The sequence below is a fragment of the Bombyx mori genome, chromosome 1 (genome assembly GCF_030269925.1).
Source record: "Bombyx mori chromosome 1, ASM3026992v2".
Taxonomy (NCBI): Eukaryota; Metazoa; Arthropoda; class Insecta; order Lepidoptera; family Bombycidae; genus Bombyx; species Bombyx mori.
Window position 1 is genome coordinate 16,813,101 of NC_085107.1, and position 23,209 is coordinate 16,836,309.

Consider the following 23,209-nt stretch of genomic DNA (forward strand, 5'->3'; position numbering starts at 1 on the left):
ACATTTTTTTTAATTCTTAAACATCTTCTTCTTCTTTGTCTTCTTCTAAGTCGGTCTCTTCATTGCTGAAAGACGTGACTAGCTTGAAGTGTTAATCACTTGATGCACTATACTTCTCCGCATTTTCCTGTCCTCGGCGGTCTTTAGAGCCTCGGTTATTGGCAGGCCGGTAATTAAATTGTAATTTGGTATAAGGCACTTCTTATATTAATTAGCCTTAATCCAGATTGGTTTGTGAAATGTGTTTGATTTTCTTTTTCTTGGTATTACGAACTCTAGACTGATGAAAGTGACATATTATCTTTAAATGGTCGCAAATGTAGATAATACCAATCATATTATAATGTACTATAAAGACGTGGTGTCGTCCTTCGGCTAATGTAGAATCGACATAATTTGCAAAAATAGGTTTTCTTGATTTTTCTTTTAAATTTTGCTGGTTAATTTTTATTTAAGTACAGGAAAGTATTTAGGAAATTCAGTATTTTAGGAAATAATAAATTACGTAAAATAAAAAAAACCGTAATTCAAATTATCAATTAAAATAACAAAATATGTCTCTTTATTTTTGTTTGACAACATAAAATTACATTGAAATAGAAATAATAAAAAAATAGAGAGAGAAGGGATGAGAGAACGAAAAGAAAGAAGGAGAAATAGAAAGGTATTCAAATCAAATCAAATCAAAATTTTTCAAAATCAAAATCAACATAAATGAAAGTACATACTTGTTGAACGTCAAAAAAACTACCGCCAATTCACAAGAACTAGCCTCCGTCCTGAGAAGAATTGGCAAGAAACTCAGCGGGCATGTCTTTTTTTTTTTACATATGAAATTATTATTTATTTATTTTTTAATATTAGATTTTTTTTTTAATATGAATTTTTTACAATGAGTAATATAACGTAACAATTATTACAATATTGAAATGCCTGGAGCGAGCAACTCATTCCCACTTTGTGCAATCTTCTATTATTTATATATATTATATATTATACACTACTCGCTTGTGTATACGACTGTCGCGCCTGCGCAGACGTGCGATGTCATTGAAATGAGACGTCATTTAACGGTTTTATTCCACGGACTTTTTTCTTACGGTTTTACTATCACATTTTCTTCAGTTCGGTCGCGTAGCAAAATCTTTTCTCCTCCAAGCCAGCCGCAAGGAATTTCGTTCCAAAAAAAAAAAAAAAACGATATATTGAAATATTTTGATAAATTGAAATAAAAAGTATCCAAGAAATTGAAATAGGACATAGCTTAAACCGAAAGTTCGTTAAACCGGATTCCTCATAATATTTGTATCTCACATAGTCCCACAGAGAGTCGTGAAATGAGTCAAATGGATTTATACGTATAAAAGTTGAAATCACGAATCCACTTTATGACGCTAATGTATATAAAAACACTCCTTAAAATTCATTTATTCTAACATTCACATACTCATGAATTGTGATTTAAATCTTTATAGTTTATGTAGGTAATTCTCAGTGACTTGTATCAAACGGTGGCATAAAGTTACAGGTTACTGTATTAGACGTCAAAAACAAACAAAACGTATTTTATTGGCTAACGCCAGTCTTAACAAGAATTATCAAGATAAAGAGCACGGGAAGCAAGTCCTCCTTTTGGGACAGCCGGTAACTTCAGCTCCTGATTTAAGCAGGGCAATATAGCTAAATAATATCTAACTAGATGATGACCTTTGATGAGACTTTGCTCGGTTTTTTTTTTATAACGGCATCTTTTTTGTCTTTAAAGCGGTTACCTAGTTGCCCTCAATTAAGAAAAATAGTATTATTATTCGCCAATAGATGTCGAGTAAAGTTGATTATTGAAAACACGAATAAAACAACATTTTCTGAAAATAAATCGTAGCTAGATCGATTTATCGCCCCCAAAATCCACTGTACACTAAATTTTATGAAAATCGTTGGAGCCGCTTCCGAGACTCAGTTTATATATATACAAGAATCGCTCGTTTAAAGGTATAATATATAACTCAGCTGTTAAAAACTTTGAGGAAATTCATCCGCAATTTAATCTGTGTATATAAATATGTACTATATACGGACAAGGATTATGCTCCACACTTTAGCGGGTAAACGATGTGTAACTCAATTAACACGAAGAGAACAGGGATGCGCCGATACGGAAAGAAAATACGAAACATAAATAAATATTAATGTATTTCCAATTCGATTAAGGAACTGAGATTGCAAATTAACGATTTTAATTGGATCGAAGCGAATTGACAGGGCCGCTACAACACAGTAATGTATAAATTGCAATAATTATCAACATATTATATCCCGCCACGCCAGCATAAATGACATCATCCGTCGGGCCCTTATCAGCGCTGGCGTGCCAGCCATTCTAGAACCGAATGCTTTGGTGCGAGGCGATGGTAAGAGACGGTATGTCGATTATTCCCTGGAAGATGGGTCGGTCGCTCGTTTGGGATGCGACTTGTGTAGATACCATGGCACCAACACATCTTCCGGCGACTAATTCTAACGCTGGCAGCGCTGCTTCAACGGCTGAAGGCCTCAAACGGCGGAAATATGAAAATCTTTCTAAAGATTTCATTTTTGTTCTATTTGGGGTAGAAACTTTGGGCCCCTGGGGTCCATCTGCTAAAAGTTTTTTTAAGAACCTTAAAAAAAACTATTTGAAGCCTCGGGAGACCAGAAGGCCGGTACTTATTTTGCACAAAGAATTAGCATTGCTATCCAGCGTGGAAATACTGCCAGCCTTCTGGGAACGCTGCCAACTGGCGGTGAGCTAACACAGATTTTCTAATTATAAGTAGCTTTAATTAAAACTAAAATTACGTTTTTACGGTATAAAATAGTTTTATGTATTTGTATTTACGTTCAAGTGTTGTATACTGTGGTTTTCGTGAGACGTAGACATAGATAGTATCATTTTCACTGTTAAATCTCGTGCTTTTTAATGTAATGACATTAATTTTAACTCTTCGAAACAACCAAATTCAACCTGGCGGTTTGTATCGCGATGCATCCAGCCGATTGCTCTTCCACTGCCGTCTCGCAGAACTGCTGTCATGTTTTTATTTCCTGCTTATGCTGATGGTTTAGGGAACCATATCAGCGTCACCGGGCTAGTGAGTTCACAGGGCTCAAACCTGACGATGTTCCTAACACGAACCCTAGCAAGAGCCGGGCTCTACACGGAATCTACCACTGGATCGGAAACGCGACCCACTGAGAAGGTCCGGCGAGAAACTCAGTAGGCTGTATCTATGGTTTAATTTACTCTCCGAGCCCTTCGTCGCAAGCGACGGGTTCGACGGGTTCGACGGGTTCGACGGTTCGATGACCGGTGCTGTCAGGCAGTGCGTTTAGTGCTAGTAACGCGCAGCGTGGCACTGTGATACCTCTGCACCTAGCATTTAAGATGGACATAATATTGAATTTTTCCCGAACACTACTAAAAGTTTTTCTTCTAACGAGATTTGAAAAAGACCTCACAGTACAGTTGTTTGTATGTGTCACTGCTATACTGAGACCTTAGAACTTATATCTCAAGGTGGGGGGCGCATTTACGTTGTAGATGTCTATGGGCTCCAGTAACAACTTAACACCAGGTAGGCTGTGAACTCGTCCGCCACCTAAGCAAAAAAAACTTTTGATAAACAACAATAATCACTCAATATCAAACGAGCCGTAAACTAATTTGCATTTGGTAACAATAAAAAACGATTCATAAATTATTTTAATGATTCAATATCTAAAATTAATAAATCATTTATATAATACAAAATAAAAACTAAAAGGTCAATCACATCCCTGATGAAGTAAAGGGATGCGGACTCTTGAAGCGTCGTGAGATAATTATACTTGGTAACTTGCAGTAGCTGCAAGTGGCTCCGAACTTGTGATACTGCAGAAATAGCCAGTGAAGACAGCGTTCGATTCCCGTCTGTTTAGATAACAACTTTGCCTTTTCATTGCTCTCAGTTAATTAACGAAGAAAATCGATTTAATAACTTTCTTGGAAACTGTAGTGTTTTACTTAACGTTTTGTTGTTCTTTCGAATAAATACAACAACAGCTACATTTGTTTTTGCACTGTTCGTTTTAATAATAAGATTAACACTACAAATACTTCTAATATCAGTTATTGTTATCAGTATTGTATATACTTATAGTTATCAGTAACTATACAGAGACATTAGAACTGATATCTCAAGAGGGGTGGCGCATTTACGTCGTAGATGTCTATGGGCTCCAGTAACCACTTAACACCAGGTGGGCTGTGAGCTCGTCCGCCCACCTAAACAATAAAAATAATTATTACTAGTATGTGAGGTAATTAAAATTGTATCACAACAGCTGACTAGCGTAGAAATACATTAAGTCCACTTATAACGGCGTAAGAAAAATGAAGTCTATTAATTTCTAGTTAAAATCCAATTTACCTCAGCCTCGACACAGTCTAGACTACGTAACGAAGTTATAACTTAAAGAATCCAATAATAGTATTGAGCTCCGTTATGTAGCTACATAATTTTATTAATGTATAGTAACTACGCAAGTGTAGAGTCTATGCCGTAGCAGCAGCTACAGCATGTAGAGAGCTACGTATTATAAAACGCCACCTGGCGTGCCAGCTTTCACATTAATCTTCATACAGGGTAGATGACCTGTCTAAAAGTTATAAAAGAATTCAACTCTTACTACATGTTTTATTGTATGAAGAAAAATACTGCTTTTTTTATTGCTTAGATGGGTGGACGCTTAGTCTTAAGTGGTTACTGGAGCCTATAGACATCTACAACGTACATGCGCCACCCACCTTGAGATATAAGTTTTAAGGTCTCAGTATAGTAACAACGGCTGCCACACCGTTCAAACCAAAACGTATTACTGATTCACGGCAGAAATAGGCAGGGTTTGGCACCTACGCGTGCGGAAATTGCACGCGAAAGTTACCTATAGTATTATAATGTTGCGTAAATCCCGACATTCCCGATCCTGCAAACTGAATAGTAAACAGTCGACGTCACCCAAAACACGTCATTCCAGATCCTTCCGATCCACTAACGGTGCTTTTAGGTACCTCAAGCATCGGTCATTCTTCACATCGAACCCGTCGCGACGAAGGGCTCGTCGAGTGAATTAATCCACAGACACAGCCCACTGAGTTTCTCGCCGGAATCTCAGTGGGTCGCGTTTCCGATCCGGTGGTAGGTTCTGCGAAGCACTTGCTAGGGTTAGCAACGTCGTCAGGTTTGAGCCCCGTGAGCTGACCTATTTGTTAGGTTTACGCTGAAATGGCTTCTCAAGGCTATCAGCTTAGGTAGAAAAAAAAAAGTGTGTGTGTCCGCTCCGACGCACGACTGGAGTTTACTGGATATAAAAAATTAAACGAAACAATACGAGAAATAGTTCTATATTACGACAACACGATACACTACAGATTATTAACAAATTAACGAGACACAAAACAAACGACTAATAAATATATGAAAATACAATAATGAGAGAAACGCGCGATCAGTACGAGGCTTTGTGGCGGACTGCCGGCGCAGCAGCCCGGCGTCACCTGCGATAACGCGGCCGCGCGTTGGCTCCTGATTGGCGCGCGCACGCATCACGCAATCAGGAGCCAATCAGGCGCATAACGCATTTCGTGTGACATGCTAGTACGATTTTGGTCCCCATAATTTTCATACCCCGGGCCTATATATGTAAATCGATTCTAAAGGAGTAAACTCCAAAAAGTAAATCCCGAATATCAGACTCAATGATATTCTACCTTAATCGTAACACGATTATGGAAATAAGCAACCACAGTATTTCTCCCCCTTTTACAATGTTAACTCTGTTACAGCATGTCAAATCGTGTTTAAAACATTATGATTCACGCCAGAAAGTGTACAATCACAAGCAAAATAAATAAAATCTCTTAAATAAATAAAATGAAACCTACCTATTTACAGATTTTAAAAATATTAATGTTTACTAATCGATTTATAAATATTAATAAGATAATGGAAGTATCTGGAAGAAGAAGAAACTAAATAATAGGCGCAAAACCGATCTTTGTGGCGAGGCTTGGGGTAGGCCCTATGTCCCCAGCAGTGGACGTCTGTCGGTTGATAGAAAGCTTAACGAGATTTAAGCTAATTTTGTATTTTTTTCCTTTTTCATAGTTTCATAGCATTAGAAACAAATAAAAGAGATATTAAGCCGGTTATAGTGATTAAAATTACCTTCAACTCCGGATCCCAATTTTGTATTCGACAGTACGCGCGCTTTCAAATTTGAAGTTAATTTATTTAGACTACGCTTTCATGTATGCCAGTCTTGTTCGATTTTCATAATTAAAATTGTTTTCGTACGTAAGCGTACTGTCAAATTCTTAACGGTTTACGAAGCTACTTTATTGAATAATAAATACATTTAGGAAATTTACTTTTTAACTAGGTAAATATTTTACAAATAATTTATCGTAACACACATAGTTAATAATAATGTGAATGAATGCGTGTGAATAGAGAAAGAAATAATTAATGTGATTGTTAGGACCACAATGCATTATGGCAACGAAGAAAATTATGTGCATAGAATTATGATAAAACGCGACGCGCAGTGATTTGTGTTAGATGCTATTCCTACTTGTCTGGAATCTTTATAATATGTAGTTAGTTCAGTACTATTTTTTCTCTTGTGTAATAATTATCAAACCGATAATATCGAAGCGTTCGTTCTGCTATTGAAATTGAAATACATTGCACGACTTGTCTTGTCTTTGAAATAATCAAGCAAGTCCTAACATAAAAGGATTATTTACTTTGTTATTTGTGTTATCATCACAAGTTACGAATTATTGGTCAACAATACTTTACTTAAAACAGTTAGAAAATTAAAGACTTTTTAGGACTTTTTGTTCTAAAAAATATTATATATTTTTTATTGCTTTTAAAATTTATTTGTACAATTCTTACTGTTGTGCATTTATATTTTTTGAGCGACACCTATACTTTATTCAACTCAGTACCATTTACGGTAGTACATTACAAAGAATTGTTGAGTTCCTTGTCTATTCGTAGCATAGACGCTAATATGAGTAAGTATATGTGTTAATAAATTTAAGTAAAGGTCTATACGACCTATAAGGTACATATCACCAATACGAACATAGTTTGGTTTTCTGACATAAAAAGACCTGGTGGATTAGTATTCTTGTTAACAACGCTACACCGTCAGAATGCGTTCTGGCTCTTCTTTATAGTAACAGAAGATCATGAGCGTTTTAATAAGAGTTTTAATCTATCTCTATTTAAGAGTTTTAAGTTAAATTTTAATAACTTTACTGGTTTTAGGACATCTTGAGAGTCCGCACGGGTAGGTACCACTACTCTGCCTATTTCTGCCGCGAAGCAGTAATGCATTTCGGTTTGAAGGGCGGGGTAGCCGTTGTACTGTAAAAAGTACTTGTATAAAACCCGTCATGACTAACGTAATAACGCGAGTGTGGTGTTCGCTCACGCGGCACACATACACACACAGACACCCTCCAATCCCTACAATCACGCTTTTGCAGAATAACTCATGTCTCGAGGTGGGTGGCTGCACTTAAGTCGTAGGGGTCTATGGGCTCCGGTAACCACTTAGCACCAGGTGGGCCGTCAGCTCGAGCACCCACTGCACTGTATATAAATAGATCTGTATATTGTAAACCGTATTAATAGTCTCGTAGTTATTAGTAAATATGACGGTAGACTGTTACAGTAAAAAGTTATGACAGATTGTCACATAACGAGTGTATTTACATTTTTACTATAGAACAAAATAAAATACAAAACCATAATATATTATTTACATGATAGTGCTTCACCATCGCTCTTAGTGAGATCCGTACTTTATTCCTTGACCTTTTCACATGAATTAAGATGTTCTAACAAGTGTTAAATATGACATACCGTATAATTAATCCATAAATATGTATTTAGAAACTACGAGCTAAAATATGACATCGTAGGGACTCTAATTTGATACGTTACGTTTGGAAAATGTAAATATATTATGAAGCCGTCGTGACCTAAATGTCCGCTTGATGTATTTGTATCATGCGATGCGATGCCTGTGTTCAAATCCCGCAGGTATCTATGTACGTTTTTATTTTTATGAAAAAATAACTTGTGTAATAATACTGAAGCACGAGCAATGTTTATTTACGTAATGACTAATAAGTAGTAGGGCATTTTGTGAGTTCGCACGAATAGGCATCACCACCCTGCCTATTTGTGCCGCGAAACAGGAATGCATTCTAACTTGAAGACGCACAGCAATCTACAGCCGTTATAACTTTAAAATAAAAATTATGTATGATATATTAATAGCAAATAATAGCAAAATATTGAACAGCAGTAGGAGCTTTAATGTTTATTTTCACCATATAAGGCCGCCGAAAAACAAAAACAAACAACATGAATTTATAAGGTCACGTCCCGTCCTTCTTGACGTAGGGCCCTGTGATTGAACTTGTATGTTAATGCGAATCTTTGCCGTATCCAATAAAGGAAGGGGTTTGTTTATCTTTATCTTTTATTCAACGCTAAACTATCTTCTTTTATGATTATTTTCTATAGGATTGAACACGTTATTTAAAAATAAATGTATTTTAGACCACAGCTTTAGCTAACAATTAACGATTTTTCTTGCCTAGTTCTTGCTTAGCTCTTTCCTAGTTCTTGCCGAGATCCTCCTCTTCTTCCGATTCCTGCCGGGAGACTACGTCCTGAGAGAGGCACGCGAGGCGCTGCGTGGCTACAGCTACATAAGATCCGCCCCGATAAACCGACTACCGACTAAACCCCATTATAAGATTATAAGCCTGTCGTGTCTATAATGTATTTTCTACAGATATTTGTTAGATTTGTAGAACAGTTGCTGTTATTGGGAGTTTCACCTCGTTTCTGTAGGTTGAGTAACAAATAGATGCAGTAGCTAATATGTTCGCTGATACCTAATTTTCACCAGCAAGGCCGGAAAATTCAGTGAATTTCGCAAAAAAATGTGCGTCCTTAATTTGTTGCCTTGCTGTGGATATAGGGCTCTAACCTCTGCATTTTTAAAAGCCCCATCCGATCGATCTTGCTAGCTACGAACCTACACGTGAGTCACGACCGACGGCATCGAGAGGTACTAGATTCTACTACAAATGGGCCTGAACGAACACTTCAATGGTGATTGGTTTGCTGTAGATTCAAGTACGTTCCAGTGAACGTTGAACCTATTGAATTTCGAATATACTAGTAGATACTAATATACTATGTTATTTGTACATATATTCGATATTTACTCGTAACAAGATATTTCAAATAAAATATCGATATTGACCAAGGCCGGTTTATTCCAACATGTCCCATTTTTATTATGATCAACATGTAATCGTAAATACGCTCGAAGTAGCATAATAGGCACAACGCGATCGGAACGCGTCTTTACGTATGCAAGAACATAATTTAATAATCCAATTTTTATGTCTGAATACAACATGACAATGGTAACTATAATGGTGAATTCAGAACTTTTTCGTTTCACACAGACTCTCTTTCAGACGACTTCGCAAAATTACATAAATATAAAACACGGACATCCTTAAATATGTAGTTAACTTTGACATTTCAAATAACTGAGTGGAGTTAAAAGTGTCATCGCGCGTCACGCGATCGTGAATGTTGATGCTATTATTCGTATAATTCTTCACCGAGTTCTTCTCTATCTAGCACGAAGCTAAAACTTATCACTCCCTAATTTCTGATATAAAATTTGCTTACTTTAGTTGACTTTACTTATGAATTTCTTGAAACTCTGTATCCTTATTGTCGTGTTTCTTCTAACAGCTGTATGTACAAAATATACTAAATAAAAATAAATAAATTTTGAACGAAAACAGAAATATGATTTTCGTTTTAGAGGCACTTTTTAAATACAATATCTATAGTTATGTTACACAGCGATTTTTGTGATCAGATTAATCACTATTCAATCATATTGAACAAATAAAACATAACGACTTCATAATATAAAAAATAAAAACCGATGACCGAAGAACATCATTCGTGTTTTATAAATAAAAACATTCGCAGCAAATTAATTTTGCTTTCTTTCTGTTTCAATATTCGATCGATACAGGCATGTTCTTGCATTGAGTTTCTGTAAAGTGCCTAGACGATGAACGATTTTGCGCATTTAAATTTTGTAGGACGCCGCATTCAGGCTATAATAATTTTTTAACGGATAATTATTATTAAATTTTCAAGTTCTGTTAAATGAATCTCTCACAATGTATTCGACCGCAAATAAAATGTATTCTGTATTTCTTTTTGAATGATATTTTTGATTCTATAATTTTGTTACTTGTTGAAATGCTAATGATATTAATAGTCGAATTGTTTAAAAGTATTCACAATGATTAAAAAATAAAAGTTCCGTCTTCCGAATGAATACTTTGGGAACCGTCACAATGGTACATAATTATACTGCGAAGTCGAGAGGTTTGTTTAAGCTGGAGCTCATTCAAAGTGAAAACTCGTCCCCGCGAGATGAGAAAATGGAACGTCTTAGACGCTCCCTTAAATTTAGCTTCATTGTACATGTATTTCATTCTTGTCTTTACACTGCTGTTAATTTCTGTTTAATTTACAAAGACGAATGTTACCCATATTAATTTTCTTAGATTAGTTCAGAAATCCTGCAGAAAATAATTTTGATGAGATATCATCAAAACTATTATTAAAATTATTAAAATAAAACATAGTAAAATATTTATGTATTTGGGGGTTTTGATATACTCACAGTATGAGGAACGTAATGTTTGTGTACGAGGTGGCTAGTGGGAGTATTTTGACATATCTCTTCTTGCACCGATAATGTTGGTTACGTCATACCTATAATTTAACTGCTTCCTTATTAATTGTAAGCTTTTTAATCTTTTTTAAGTAATTCTACTACTTGATTTTAAAAGTTTAACTTGATCACTGTTGGCATAATTTCTCCAAAACAGTCCTGTTTTTTTAAATTTTGGGTACAAATTCTGGAATATAAGAAAAGGGTTAAGTCATAGTGAAAATTGGATAACTAGGTTTTAAATGGATTTTTTTTAGGACAACTCACGCGATTCTTAATAAATATATCCCACTTTGAGATCTAATTCATATTTAAAAAAATAGCAAGGAAGAAAGTAGCCATAGCTAGACGAGATTGTGTCCTGTATCTTTTATTTATAAGCCGTAGTAGGCATAGCCGTACTATTATTTGCAATCATCATTGTCCATAACAACACATAAGTTAAAAATCCCTGTTTGGACAGTATTTAGGGAATAGAAATGTATGAAAGCTTTTCTCTTATCATCGTTCAATTAAAAATTACAAGTAAAAATATTAGGACATAATTAACTTAGTTCTTTAATTCACAGGAATATCGAAAAGGCTATCATGAATACTGAAGGGACATTCATCATGCAGGAAGACAACGTTGATGATGAAGTTTTCGTTATGAACGAAACAGCTGACGCGCTAGCTGTAATCGAAGCAGATCAAGACCGTTACCTAGTTGCGGGAAATGATAGCCTAGCTCAACACGGAGGTGGCTTGGAAATCAAACCGGGCGACTCCGATGAACTCAATGAAGAAGATACTAGAGATCTGAACCCTTATGTGAATGTTGCCCCACGTAATGAGGTTGTGAATTTTGATATTGAAGACGATGATAACATGCCCGCATTGATCCGCATTAACGATGATAGGGGTGAACTACGGATTTTCCTTCGTGTGGATCAACGCCTCAATGCTATGGCGAGACAAAATCCTCCTATTATCATTGACCGTGCTGATGATGATGCAGATGATGAGTCCGACAATGAGGAGGAAAATGGGGTGGCTGAAGTAGCCGAAGTACCCGAAGTAGCTGAGGTACCTGAAGTAGATGATGTAGATGAAGTAGCTGAAGTTGATGAAGTAGCTCAGATGGCTGAGGTAGCTGAGATGGCTGAGGTAGCTGAAAACCAACAGCAAATTGAAGGAGGGGACCATCCAAATAACGGAGACCCTGTGGAAGACGAAGAGGCTCTGTGAGTAACGTTTCTAATTTAACAAAGTAATTTTTAAGCGCGCCTTTGCTCTCATCTATGTAGTAAAAAAAATATATGCCTCGGGAGTAGTTTCTGAATTAGAAGTCTATCCTTTTTGTACCTTTGACAATATGTATTTAAATTTACATGATTTTCCGTTAAAGGACATTATTCGCACTCACACATTTGCATTTATAAGTATATATTTATTATTAAGTAACAAGTATGGATTTCATACTGTTAGTATCATCACAATTTCTTCTAATAAATACACCCGGACAACTGTTGGCTGGCACCGGTGTCTGAGTGTAAAATATTAACATAAATAGCTAGCTGTTCGATATTCCAATCACGTCTCTGCTTGGATCTAAGTAACTGATAAGTCTGGTTCACAAAAATCGACCGAACCGTCGACGTCGGAGATCTTTTATTATCCAATATCTTTAACCAGCATACTTATACAGCATATTAGTACATTTTAAACTTTAATTACAAAGATTTGAAATGGGAACAATTTCATAGCATTTGAGTAAAAAATGGTAGAAAGAAGCTTAACAATTGGACACGCTGTAAGAAAAACTATTGTAAAACCTGCTATTTTTAATAAAGCAGATAGTAAGCGCTTAGAATTAGATAATGCCTAAAAAGCTGTAAAGTTGGAAATCTGTAAAGTGAAGATGGAGCCTTGACCGGACTGTTGGTGTCAAAATATTGTTAATATCATAGTTTTAAAAAGTGTTTCGCATTTTTTTACAAATCATTTAACCTTATACGTTTATTATTAGGTTAAGGTTTATACTTTAAAGATAAAGATAACGAAGCCTTTATTAACAACCTTAATTCATATTTAGGTACATTTTTCTTTTCATTTGACATCGGCTAAGATTGTTTTGCTTTCGCATAGGCCTCCCCCAAATCCTGCCATAAGTTCCGGTCGTGGCATTTCCTCTTCCACGTAGAGCCTGCAACGGCTTTTATATCGTCTACCCACCTTTGGAACGGTCGTCCTTTTAATCTTTATTTATTTATAATATCTTTTTTTTAAGGTTTATACTTAGGTACTTTTAAATAAATGAGAAAAATCTCATATTCCACCGCGTGTTAAGTATTTATCGTAGCTCATATACTTCACAACGCAAATGCTACGAATCACAAACCCATACGCAAGCAGTCGTTTTGAGGTTACAATAGCAAGGGTCGGGGTAGAACACTCTGACCATGATATCTCTCTCAGCGATGGAAGATGCATTAACGGATCTTCGCTAAGAGAAAGCTGAAAGTAGTAATAAAAGTTTTGTGACTCACAAAAAATACCAAGCCAGTGAAAATTAGTTTATCCTTAGTCTTCTTAATAATTGATCATTAATTCGTGGTCTAAATATATCCGATATCCTCGCATTAAAGCTAGAATGTCGCATGCAGGTGCCAAATTTTCTAATGAAATAGGTACCTAGCTCATAGACGGCTTCCATGATAAAAAGAATAGCATCAGATCTCAAAAATGAAATCAGCAAAAAATTTAATAAATTGCGTAATCACTATACTTTTCTTTCCTACCTATGCTGATAGCCTTGATAGGCTATTTCAACTTCTCCTTGACGTGTGGGTGAGCTCACGGAGCTCAAACCAGAGTGCTGCTAAGAGCAGTGCTTCGCAGAATCTACCACCGGATCGGAAACGCGACCCACTGAGAAGATCCGGCGAGAAACTCAGTGGGCTGTGTCTATGGGTTAATTTACTCGTCGAGCCCTTCGTCGCAAGCGACGGGTTCATTGAGGAAGGTCATCGGGGCTTGAAGTAACACTATATAATTAAGACACAGACCTCAAGTTTCAAGGTGACAGCATTTATATTGTGATGTTTATGGACCTTATATAATAAATAGTATTAGAATCCGACAGAATTCCATCAATTTATGGGGCCGACTAGTATTAAAATTACTTAACCTGCCTTAAATGCAACTACCCTTTTCGAGAGCCGATCCTATATATGTATATCGGTTAACATCTAACCAAATCGTATTATGTTGTGAACGCAAGTTTAGAGCATGCTCGAAGGTATTAATACAATTTCTAGGATCCCCCGAACATCGAGCACTTAACGGGTCATAATAGAATTAGGTACGTACACAAGCTAAACACATTCACCAATAAAATTAAATGTTGGAACGGATATATTGTTATTCTCATCTTTGGACATACATATACTGTTTTTGCATATCGTGTTTCCTTGAATAAAAATATTAAGCTTTTTTTATTGCCCTTGTAGGCAGACGAGCATAAGGCCCACCTGATGGTGAGTGGTTACCGTCGCCCATGGATTTCAGCAATGCCAGGGGCAGAGCCAAGCCGCTGCCTACCGCTAATGCTTAAAATCTTGACATTAATATATTTATTGTTGCTTGCTTGCTTGAATTGTTGCTTGTATTGTTTGAAGGTTAAATTCAACTTAAATAAAAAATGTAATTTTGTGGAACATCCGAAAGATGCGTAGATGCGAAAGATGCGATGGTTCATGTCATAACGATGACGATTTGCTTGAGTTTAATCGTATCGGTACCCGATCGACCTACCACACTGTAAGCTTCACTTCAAAATACATTGTAACTATACTCTGATTATGTCATAATATATTTATTGGGATTACAATAAGCGTATGCCAGCCATCTCTTATGCACATATGAGGGCTCACTTTATGTTGGTTGTTATTTTATGTAGTTTTATTGTTATAACTCCGGCTTTTGTCAGCTGCCGACGATGCAGTGCATAAATTGAAACCGGATTGTAAATTAGAGTACAGTAAAAGTTTCATAAAATGGGAATAAAATTTGAAAATCGATAGTTTCGAGTCAAGCTTACCCAAATGCCATATTTAGAGGTGAAAGGCTATTTAAGCGAAATTTGTGCATCTTTACAGGAGAGCCATTTAAAATTTTCAACTTTTTTCAGCTATTTGAGCACAGTAAGCTTAATTGAAGCTCAATTAAAAACATCGAACTGTTCATGCTAATCTATATAAATAAAAATGAATTGCTGTTCGTTAGTCTCGCTAAAACTCGAGAACGGCTGGACCGATTTGGCTAATTTTGGTCTTGAATTATTTGTGGAAGTCCAGGGAAGGTTTAAAATGTAGATAAATACGAAAATGCTCGGAGTCAAATGAAAATAACAATATTGTTTTTCCTTTGATGTGTCCCCCGTCGGACGGATTCCTTTTGTTTGTTTTAAGATTATTTTATACAAAACTTTACGTCTTTTATTGAGGCACTTCGAAGTCTGCCGGGTCAGCTAGTACCAAATAAAATGCAACTTTAATTATAAAGACAAATTAAGCGAAATACCCCTCGATATTGTTACGTTTTTTGTTAATATTATCAATATGCAAACACCCTTCTTTAGGACAATTCAATCAGACAATGAATGTAATATATAAATAAATTGTGCAGATTTGTACAAGCCAAAAAACATGGAAATGCTGATCACGGAACAGCTAATTTGAGTGCACAATTTCGACAATCCGGCTTAAAAACAAAAGCGGCTCGATACGATTTCTCTTTGTAATTGGTTGATATTCAATATTCAATCCGATTGTTAATAATAATCTTTAATATAAAAATGTTTTCCAACGATAGTTTTCAACGTTTTAGTTAAAATCGATTTCTTCTTTATACGGCCATAAATTGATAGCTGATCTTTTTGACACGCCAATTAGTACTTACTGTGGTATGATTTGTTGGCTAGGTCGTTATAGATAGAATTGAGACTTAGACTTCAAATATTGAAGTCGGTTGAGAGATTCCCGTTGTTATGTTTGTGTGTTTTATTTTATTTATTGCTTAGATGGGTGGACGAGCTCACAGCCCACCTGGTGTTAAGTGGTTACTGGAGCACATAGACATCTACAACGCATATGCGCCACCAACCTCGAGATATAAGTTCCAAGGTCTCAGTATAATTACAACGGCTACCCCACCCTTAGAACCGAAACGCATTACTGCTTCACGGCGGAAATAGGCGGGGTGGTGGTACCTACCCGTGCGGACTCCCAAGAGGTCCTACCACCAGTACTCCGGTAACCACGTAACGCTTGATAGGCCGTGAGCTCTTTCACCCATCTATGTAATAAATAAATAAAAGTTGAGTGCGAAAGAAAACGCCCTTAGGGATAGCTCGGCGATAAATAACATTTTTATCTATAAGAACAACACGCATTACGTTGTATTGTAGCCGCCGGCTGCACTTGTTTTTAAGCTGATATATACATATATTCTTTGTTGCTTATGGATAAACAAGCTGGCAACTCATCTAGTCTCAACCGGAGCCCATAGACATCAACCTCGTCAATACCGCTACCACTCTTGAGACATAAGTTCTAAGTTTCATGTTTTACCGTACAACGGCTGCCCCACTCTTCGCGCCAAAATGCGTTATAGATTTACGAGACATAGAATTGGCAGTATAGTGGTATCGACCCGTACGGCCTCATAAGACGCTTTACCGCCGGCAATTAACCAAACAATTTTTTTTTCGGGTTTGATTTTTATGCGCGATGCTATGCACCGTAGAAGTCATTTGTTAAGTACGTATAATAAGTAGAGATAATAGTTTTTAGCGTGCCACTAAGCTTTCCCGAATTAAGCTCGATGTAAGGATATAGTGATCATCGATCGTACGATACGAACATAATTTCTACCTTCATTTCTACGTTCGTAAACAAAATAATTTGTAAATTTATCTCTCATTAGAGCAATTTATGTACTGTTTTCTTCGAAAATAATTCGATAAATGATATTTTGGTGTCATTTTTTTCATTACAAAAAATCAGTTCAAGGGGATCGTTAAATGTTAATAACATCGAGTTAGTTCGATTTCTAAGATTACAAGACAAATTCGGGCTATAAAAAATTATTTGAGATAATCGTGAAGTATTTTATTATTAGTTTCATGTATATTTTTATGTATAAGTCGATAGGCATACTAGCAAACAGTTGACATTAAGAAAAATAATAATTGTTTTTGCTGTCGATGGCTATGCCCTAAAAACACACGCACAGGGGTATCATGCTGACGGCAGTTAATTCCAAAGCTATAAACAAATTATGTTCACGATTGACTTCCATGGTGTAGGAACAACATCGTGTGATGAAAATCAAACCCGCAAAATTATAATTTGCGTAATTACTGGTGGTAGGACCACTTTTGAGTCCGCGTGGGTAGGTACCACCACCCCGCCTATTTCTGCCGTGAAGCAGTAATGCGTTTCGGTTTGAAGGGTGGGGCAGCCGTTGTAACTATACTTGAGACCTTAGTACTTGTATCTCAAGGTGGGTGGCGCGTTTACGTTGTAGATGTCTTTATGCTCCAGTAACCACTTAACACCAGGTGGGCTGTGAGCTCGTCCACCCATCTAAGCAATAAAAACAAAAACAAATATATCGTTAGAAAACTAAATTATTTCTGAAAATGTGCTTAAGCTTACACAACGAATGTCGCCAACATGAAACATGAGATCTTAATAGCCCAGAATGACAACTACTTTCGATGGCTGTCAAGAAGACTTGTTTCCGGTGATTGGACTTTATTTGGAAGTCGGATGTACCTTACTAAGTCTCACGTGTCCTAGATACGTAATTGGGTCACGTGTAGTCGCAAATCCAAGGATGTCGCTCTCAATATTTAATAGGATACATCCTTAATGTTCGACTTTCGTCACTATGTGTCAAAGCCTGTTTTAGCAATAATGGCAACGCACGGTGATGGTGTTAGGATATATCCATAGACTAGAGTGTGCGAATGTGTAGATTTAGCCTTTTTGTGTTGATAAGAAATAGCCGTTATTTAAAAAGTGCCCCACTAATGCATACATGGTCGATTTTGTATATTGTTATTGACATGTCATTTATGCTATTCTACAATATTATTTAATATATTTTTTATTTAATATATTTTGTACACACTGCTGTTAGAAGAAACACGACAATAAGGATACAGAGTACAAGGGCACTACTTGTTTCATGTTGAAATCTCTTCCAGGCCTCTCTTAGGCCCGCAAAAGGAAAGAAGAATTAGGAACACAAACATAGTGCATAGAGTACATAAATATAATATAATACAGCATACATATAATAATATATACATATTACAGTTATATTATTTAAAAAAAAAGCCTGTCTAAATTTAAAATAAATGAACATAACGTGTAATTCAACTGATGTATTATTGTTTCAGTATCTTGAGGGGTGCCCAGTAACTTCGTTACAGCTGCGCTCTATCTTGCAACTCCGATCGGTCACCTTTAATGAAAACGAGCAACCAGCTTCTTCAACAACTGAAGATCACGAAGTTTTTTAAACATCTATAAACACACAATTATGATAGGGTGTCATATCGACCCTACCTAGCCGCCATTTTAATAAAACCATCATATTAAATTAATTAAGCTTGGTGTATTTATTTTGCAAATTCTAACAACGGCGGCTTGTATTTCATTCATACTAATATAATCATTATTCAATACGTATATCAATGTAATAATTATCTGGTTAATAAACTGATGCATAAAATATTGTGTTTCACTGAAAATCATGCAGGACGTAAGGTCGTCTGCTCAAGCACTAACAGTTATTAATTCAACGCACATAAGGTGAGTATTTGATTAACAGAAAGATCCCACCTTTATTAGCCGAGGAGCATTTGCGCTTTCTTATATTTAGAACAGCCGTATTTTTATAGTGTTGAGATTTGATTTCAATCCTCCAGTCTTATGTCTCAACTAGTTACTCTAATAATTGTTTAAGAATTGGTGTATCGTGAGTATTTCTAGTATACAGTATTGCTCGTGTAATGCGGTAAATAAGGTTCCTTATATGAGTTTAGTATGATGGCATCGAACAGGGAGAGATGGCGGGATCGTGAGGCGCATCAGAACTGCTCTCTCCAATACGACATGACGACCATGACTTCCCTGTCAACAGTGTAACGATTAAGCAGAAGCGCAATAAAAAAATATTACGTATTTGAAAACGTATAAAACGCCTTATACCAATGTCATAGCCAGTGATTAATTTTGAAAAAGGTTTTACCTTCTTCTCCGTTGGATATGACCGGTTGCCATGTGACATTTAACACAAATAATAACACTTTTAGATGACATCGGATGTGTATTTCTATTTAGAAATACTTCAGCATAACAAGAACGGAACAAACAGTATTATACAAAAAGTTCATTGAATTCAGGGAGCTGTTTGGGGATCCGACAAAATGGTTGAGTTTTAATGAGGTTGTTTAGAAGTTGGACATCCTAACCCCTAAAGGCAAGCCTCGTTTCGTGTAATATACGGTACGGTAAATATACGGTACGACCGTGAATCATATTATTATTTCAATTCCTCATTAATATCACAGTAGATAACGGCGGGAAAGCGAACTGCAGTTAAGATTCTTAGTTTAATTAATCATTAAGGAGAATAGCGGTGTGCTTTTAGTATATAGAAATATATATAATAGTTATACAGTTTTAAATATAAAGTATATTTTTTCGATCGAAGTTTCAGAGTTTAAACAAGGGATTACGAAATATCACGAACCAAATCTCAAAAAGCATATATTAATTTGCTCAAAAAACTGTCTTCTACAAAATAAATATACTTTTTAACAATCACAGCTGCGTCCCAAAAGACAAAACAAGACAAGACAAAAATAAATATGTTCTAGAAAAAGCTGAAATATACAAACCGAGACTCTTCGACATCCATCAATTATGATTGCGTTCTGTTCGCATATATTCGTGAAAATACTGTTCTTGTATCACATAATATAATACACACTTCAAAATCCAAATAACACGCTACTTCACAGTATTGTCGGAAACAAAGGGGTCACAACACAAAGCGGCTCGCATATTTACAATTTTATCATGCTGCTGCAGCTACAGTCCATGGCCAAATCTGCGTCACATTTTCTACATGACAATTCTGACTACAATGGCCTTTGAGGCCTTTACGCAGCGTAGATCTGTTACAACATACAGGAGATTTTAGGAGCACTTGTATTGGCGGACTAAAATCAACATGGACACTGCTATACTTGTTGGCACGACGAATAAGCCATCGATTGTTAATTGGTGGTTAAATGGTATTCATAATAGAGTGGTATACATAGAATTCGTTCAGGCGGGGTTATATTTTTTATTAAATTATTTTAAGCTCCACGAATCTTCAGTACATATAATATTAAATTCTTAGCAATTCATTGTGGTCAATTGAATTGGTTGTCAGTTGAATCTCCTAATTAATAAAAACTCCATCTTCTCTATCAGTTAATTATATAATACGAAGAAATTAAGTATCTTTTGAGAGTTGTACACGTCTTGTTTTTTTTACAAATACCTAATATGATTTTTTAGAGAATTACGATGGGGCGATTGATTTAAAAATCATCTTTATGCACATACCGTATGCTGTAATAAGCCTTCACCAGATCCCCTTAGGTATCGATCGACAAGGTTTAACGCAAGAGTAGTTCTAAATATTTGAAGTGTCGTTTAGTCAGCAAGTTCAATCGTGAAATAAAATGGTGCACATGAGCTAGTAAAACTTTGTAATGTTGAGATTTAAATTTATTAATTTAATCTCACTTATGAATAAAGGTTTACGTTTACGATTTTCTTTTAATAAATAATAGTTTACATATTTACTTTTTTTCGGATATAAACGTGGAGTAACTTTTTCAAATTAATCACTCACTTCCCTTTATGAAATCCATAAATATGGCAAATTTAATTTTTTGTGTCCGTATTAATAATCATTTAGTGCATTAAACTTCAACACGTACACTTAGCAAAAGAGATGAAATACACACACATAGACACCCTTCAATCTCTACAATCCCGCTTTTGCAGGTTAGCCGTCGGAGCTCCGTGGTTCGTGAGGAACGTTGACCTACACGACGACCTGGGCCTCGAATCTATACAGAAATACATGAAGTCAGCGTCGGAACGGTACTTCGATAAGGCTATGCGTCACGATAATCGCCATATCGTAGCCGCCGCTGACTACTCCCCGAATCCTGATCATGCAGGTGCCAGTCACCGTCGACGCCCTAGACACGTCCTTACGGATCCATCAGATCCAATAACCTTTGCACTAGACGCCTTCAGCTCTAGGAGTAGGCTTAGGGACCTCGGTAACCGTACTCGTCGAACTCGACAAAGAGTTCGCCGTGCAACCTAACCCATGAATCAGCTCGCTGAGTTTCTCGCCGGATCTTCTCAGCGGGTCGCGATTCCGATCCGGTAGTAGATTCATTCGCGAAGCAGCTACTCTTGAGTTGTTAGGTCTCCTTCGGAGGCGCTCGGGCAGCTGTTAGCAAATCCCACCCCTCCTGGCTGAGCCTTTACTCGCCCACCTGTCCTGGTGAAACTGGAAAGGCCTCCGGGCCACCAGTAATCCTTCAATCATAAAAAAAAAAAAAGATGAAATACATATATTATTGAAAATAATATATTATGTATATATATATTAATTCATAGGTACCTTTACTAGAATTCAAACAGATTCTCTTCAGTAATATGCCTCGTACCTAGTTCACTGTGTATAACTGTAGGAATATAGACTTGAATATTTTGTGAATACTTGTGAAAAACTAGCTTGAAACATTCTGCTTCCCATTTTAAAGAGCCGTGGCATTTATTCGTAGAACTGTGGAATACACGGGTGGCGACAACACTCGACATCAAAGGCATTCCAGACGTATGGATCGTGAAGTGGTGCCTGTAGGGGTTAGGTTTTGTGACGCAAATAAAACATCAGCGTCGATGAGACCCGATAAAGGTTTTTTTTGCTATTTATTTAGTTAAACCTTTAAGACAATCAGGAGCGTAGAGCATACCAATGCTCGAATCAGTTAAAGTTGCAAAATTAGGATACACTCATGTTAAAAACCAAATAGAATATAATGTACGAGGTTCTGCTGAAGATACGAAACTAGCCTAATGTTGAAATTAAGTCAATATATGTACATACGTACTTAAAGAGGAAGTTATACCGCTGAATCTATAGCTTCAATTGCAGGCTTGACCATAAAGCCAAAAGGCCAAGAACCCAGGATAGCTCACACTTTGTAAACAATAATTATATCTTTGATTCTCACTAAGAAACTATCTATCTATTAATCTGGATGCACAGATATCCTTAAAACTGAAAAGAGACAAGAAACTACTGTGCAACTAGTCTTCCAACGATGTATTACCTATCCCATTAGCTCCGAATAGTAGTTGGAGAAATCATGATCAACAGACCATACAACAAACCCTTAAGGCCAAGATGTATTATAGAAAATCTGTTGTTCAGGTCCTACTTGGAAGATAAGCTCAAGAAACCGAGCTAGCTTGCTTGCTACAAGATATGAGATGGTGCTCGCAGGACCTTTCTAACCCTATGCTAAACAGATAAATAGACGTCGATCTACGGAAAATAGCCGGTTATGTTAGAGGAATTACATATAAGCAGTATAGATCCTCAGTAGTGATATTCACCTGTATAGGATAGAACGCTCGCTTTCGGTCTCTAGTGGTAAGTAGGACGCAAAGCCGAGGTGAGTCATCGTCATCGTATGCATTATACCATGACGCATCATGACGAGTCTATTTACGTCGTTTTTGTGTGGAATCTAAATTTGAACGCTTTTAAGATACACGTCCATAATATACTTATGTGTATCGTTTTTTAATAAATGAAATAAAACTTTATATTTATATTAAGGTAGCCAAGATATAGTATATGCTAAATGATATGGCGGTATGGTAAAATACCAAACTTGGGCTGATCTTGTTAAAATTTAAACGGGACCACATATGAAGCACTGGCTTTAAAACATAAAGAAAATCCTCAAAATCGATTCACAAATCATTCGATTTATCAATAAACGATTCAAAAAACTTACGGTCGAATTGAGAATCTCCCCGCTTTTTAAAGTCCGCTAAAAATGAATAAAAGCGCACGCCGTGGTGTAAATTTTTCGTGAAAATTAAGTGTTTTAACATTTTCTGGACGCTCACATAGTCTGTGTTTCGTACACTGAACTTTTTATGCTTTTAGG

General features: G+C 36.3%; 2 protein-coding genes and 1 long non-coding RNA gene across 23 annotated transcripts in view; 2 read left to right on the forward strand and 1 right to left on the reverse strand.

Annotated features, from left to right (window-relative positions):
• Positions 1 to 18,675, forward strand: part of LOC101737229 (uncharacterized) — an 83,192-nt gene extending 64,517 nt beyond the window's left edge. For all 5 annotated transcript variants that reach the window (XM_062670494.1, XM_062670498.1, XM_062670503.1 and 2 more), the window contains 2 exons: positions 11,460 to 12,113; positions 18,341 to 18,675. In XM_062670494.1, the coding sequence (XP_062526478.1) occupies positions 11,479 to 12,113; positions 18,341 to 18,362 (657 nt within the window). In that variant the 5' untranslated portion in view covers positions 11,460 to 11,478 and the 3' untranslated portion in view covers positions 18,363 to 18,675. The remainder of the gene's footprint in view (positions 1 to 11,459; positions 12,114 to 18,340) is intronic.
• LOC101744007 (coiled-coil domain-containing protein CG32809) overlaps positions 1 to 23,209 on the reverse strand; it is a 305,604-nt gene that overhangs the window by 257,002 nt on the left and 25,393 nt on the right. The gene's annotated exons all lie outside the window — the stretch shown is intronic.
• Positions 19,269 to 20,770, forward strand: LOC134199495 (uncharacterized). Its single transcript, XR_009974007.1, has 2 exons — positions 19,269 to 19,451; positions 20,517 to 20,770. It is a non-coding gene; the product is annotated as an uncharacterized LOC134199495 (long non-coding RNA).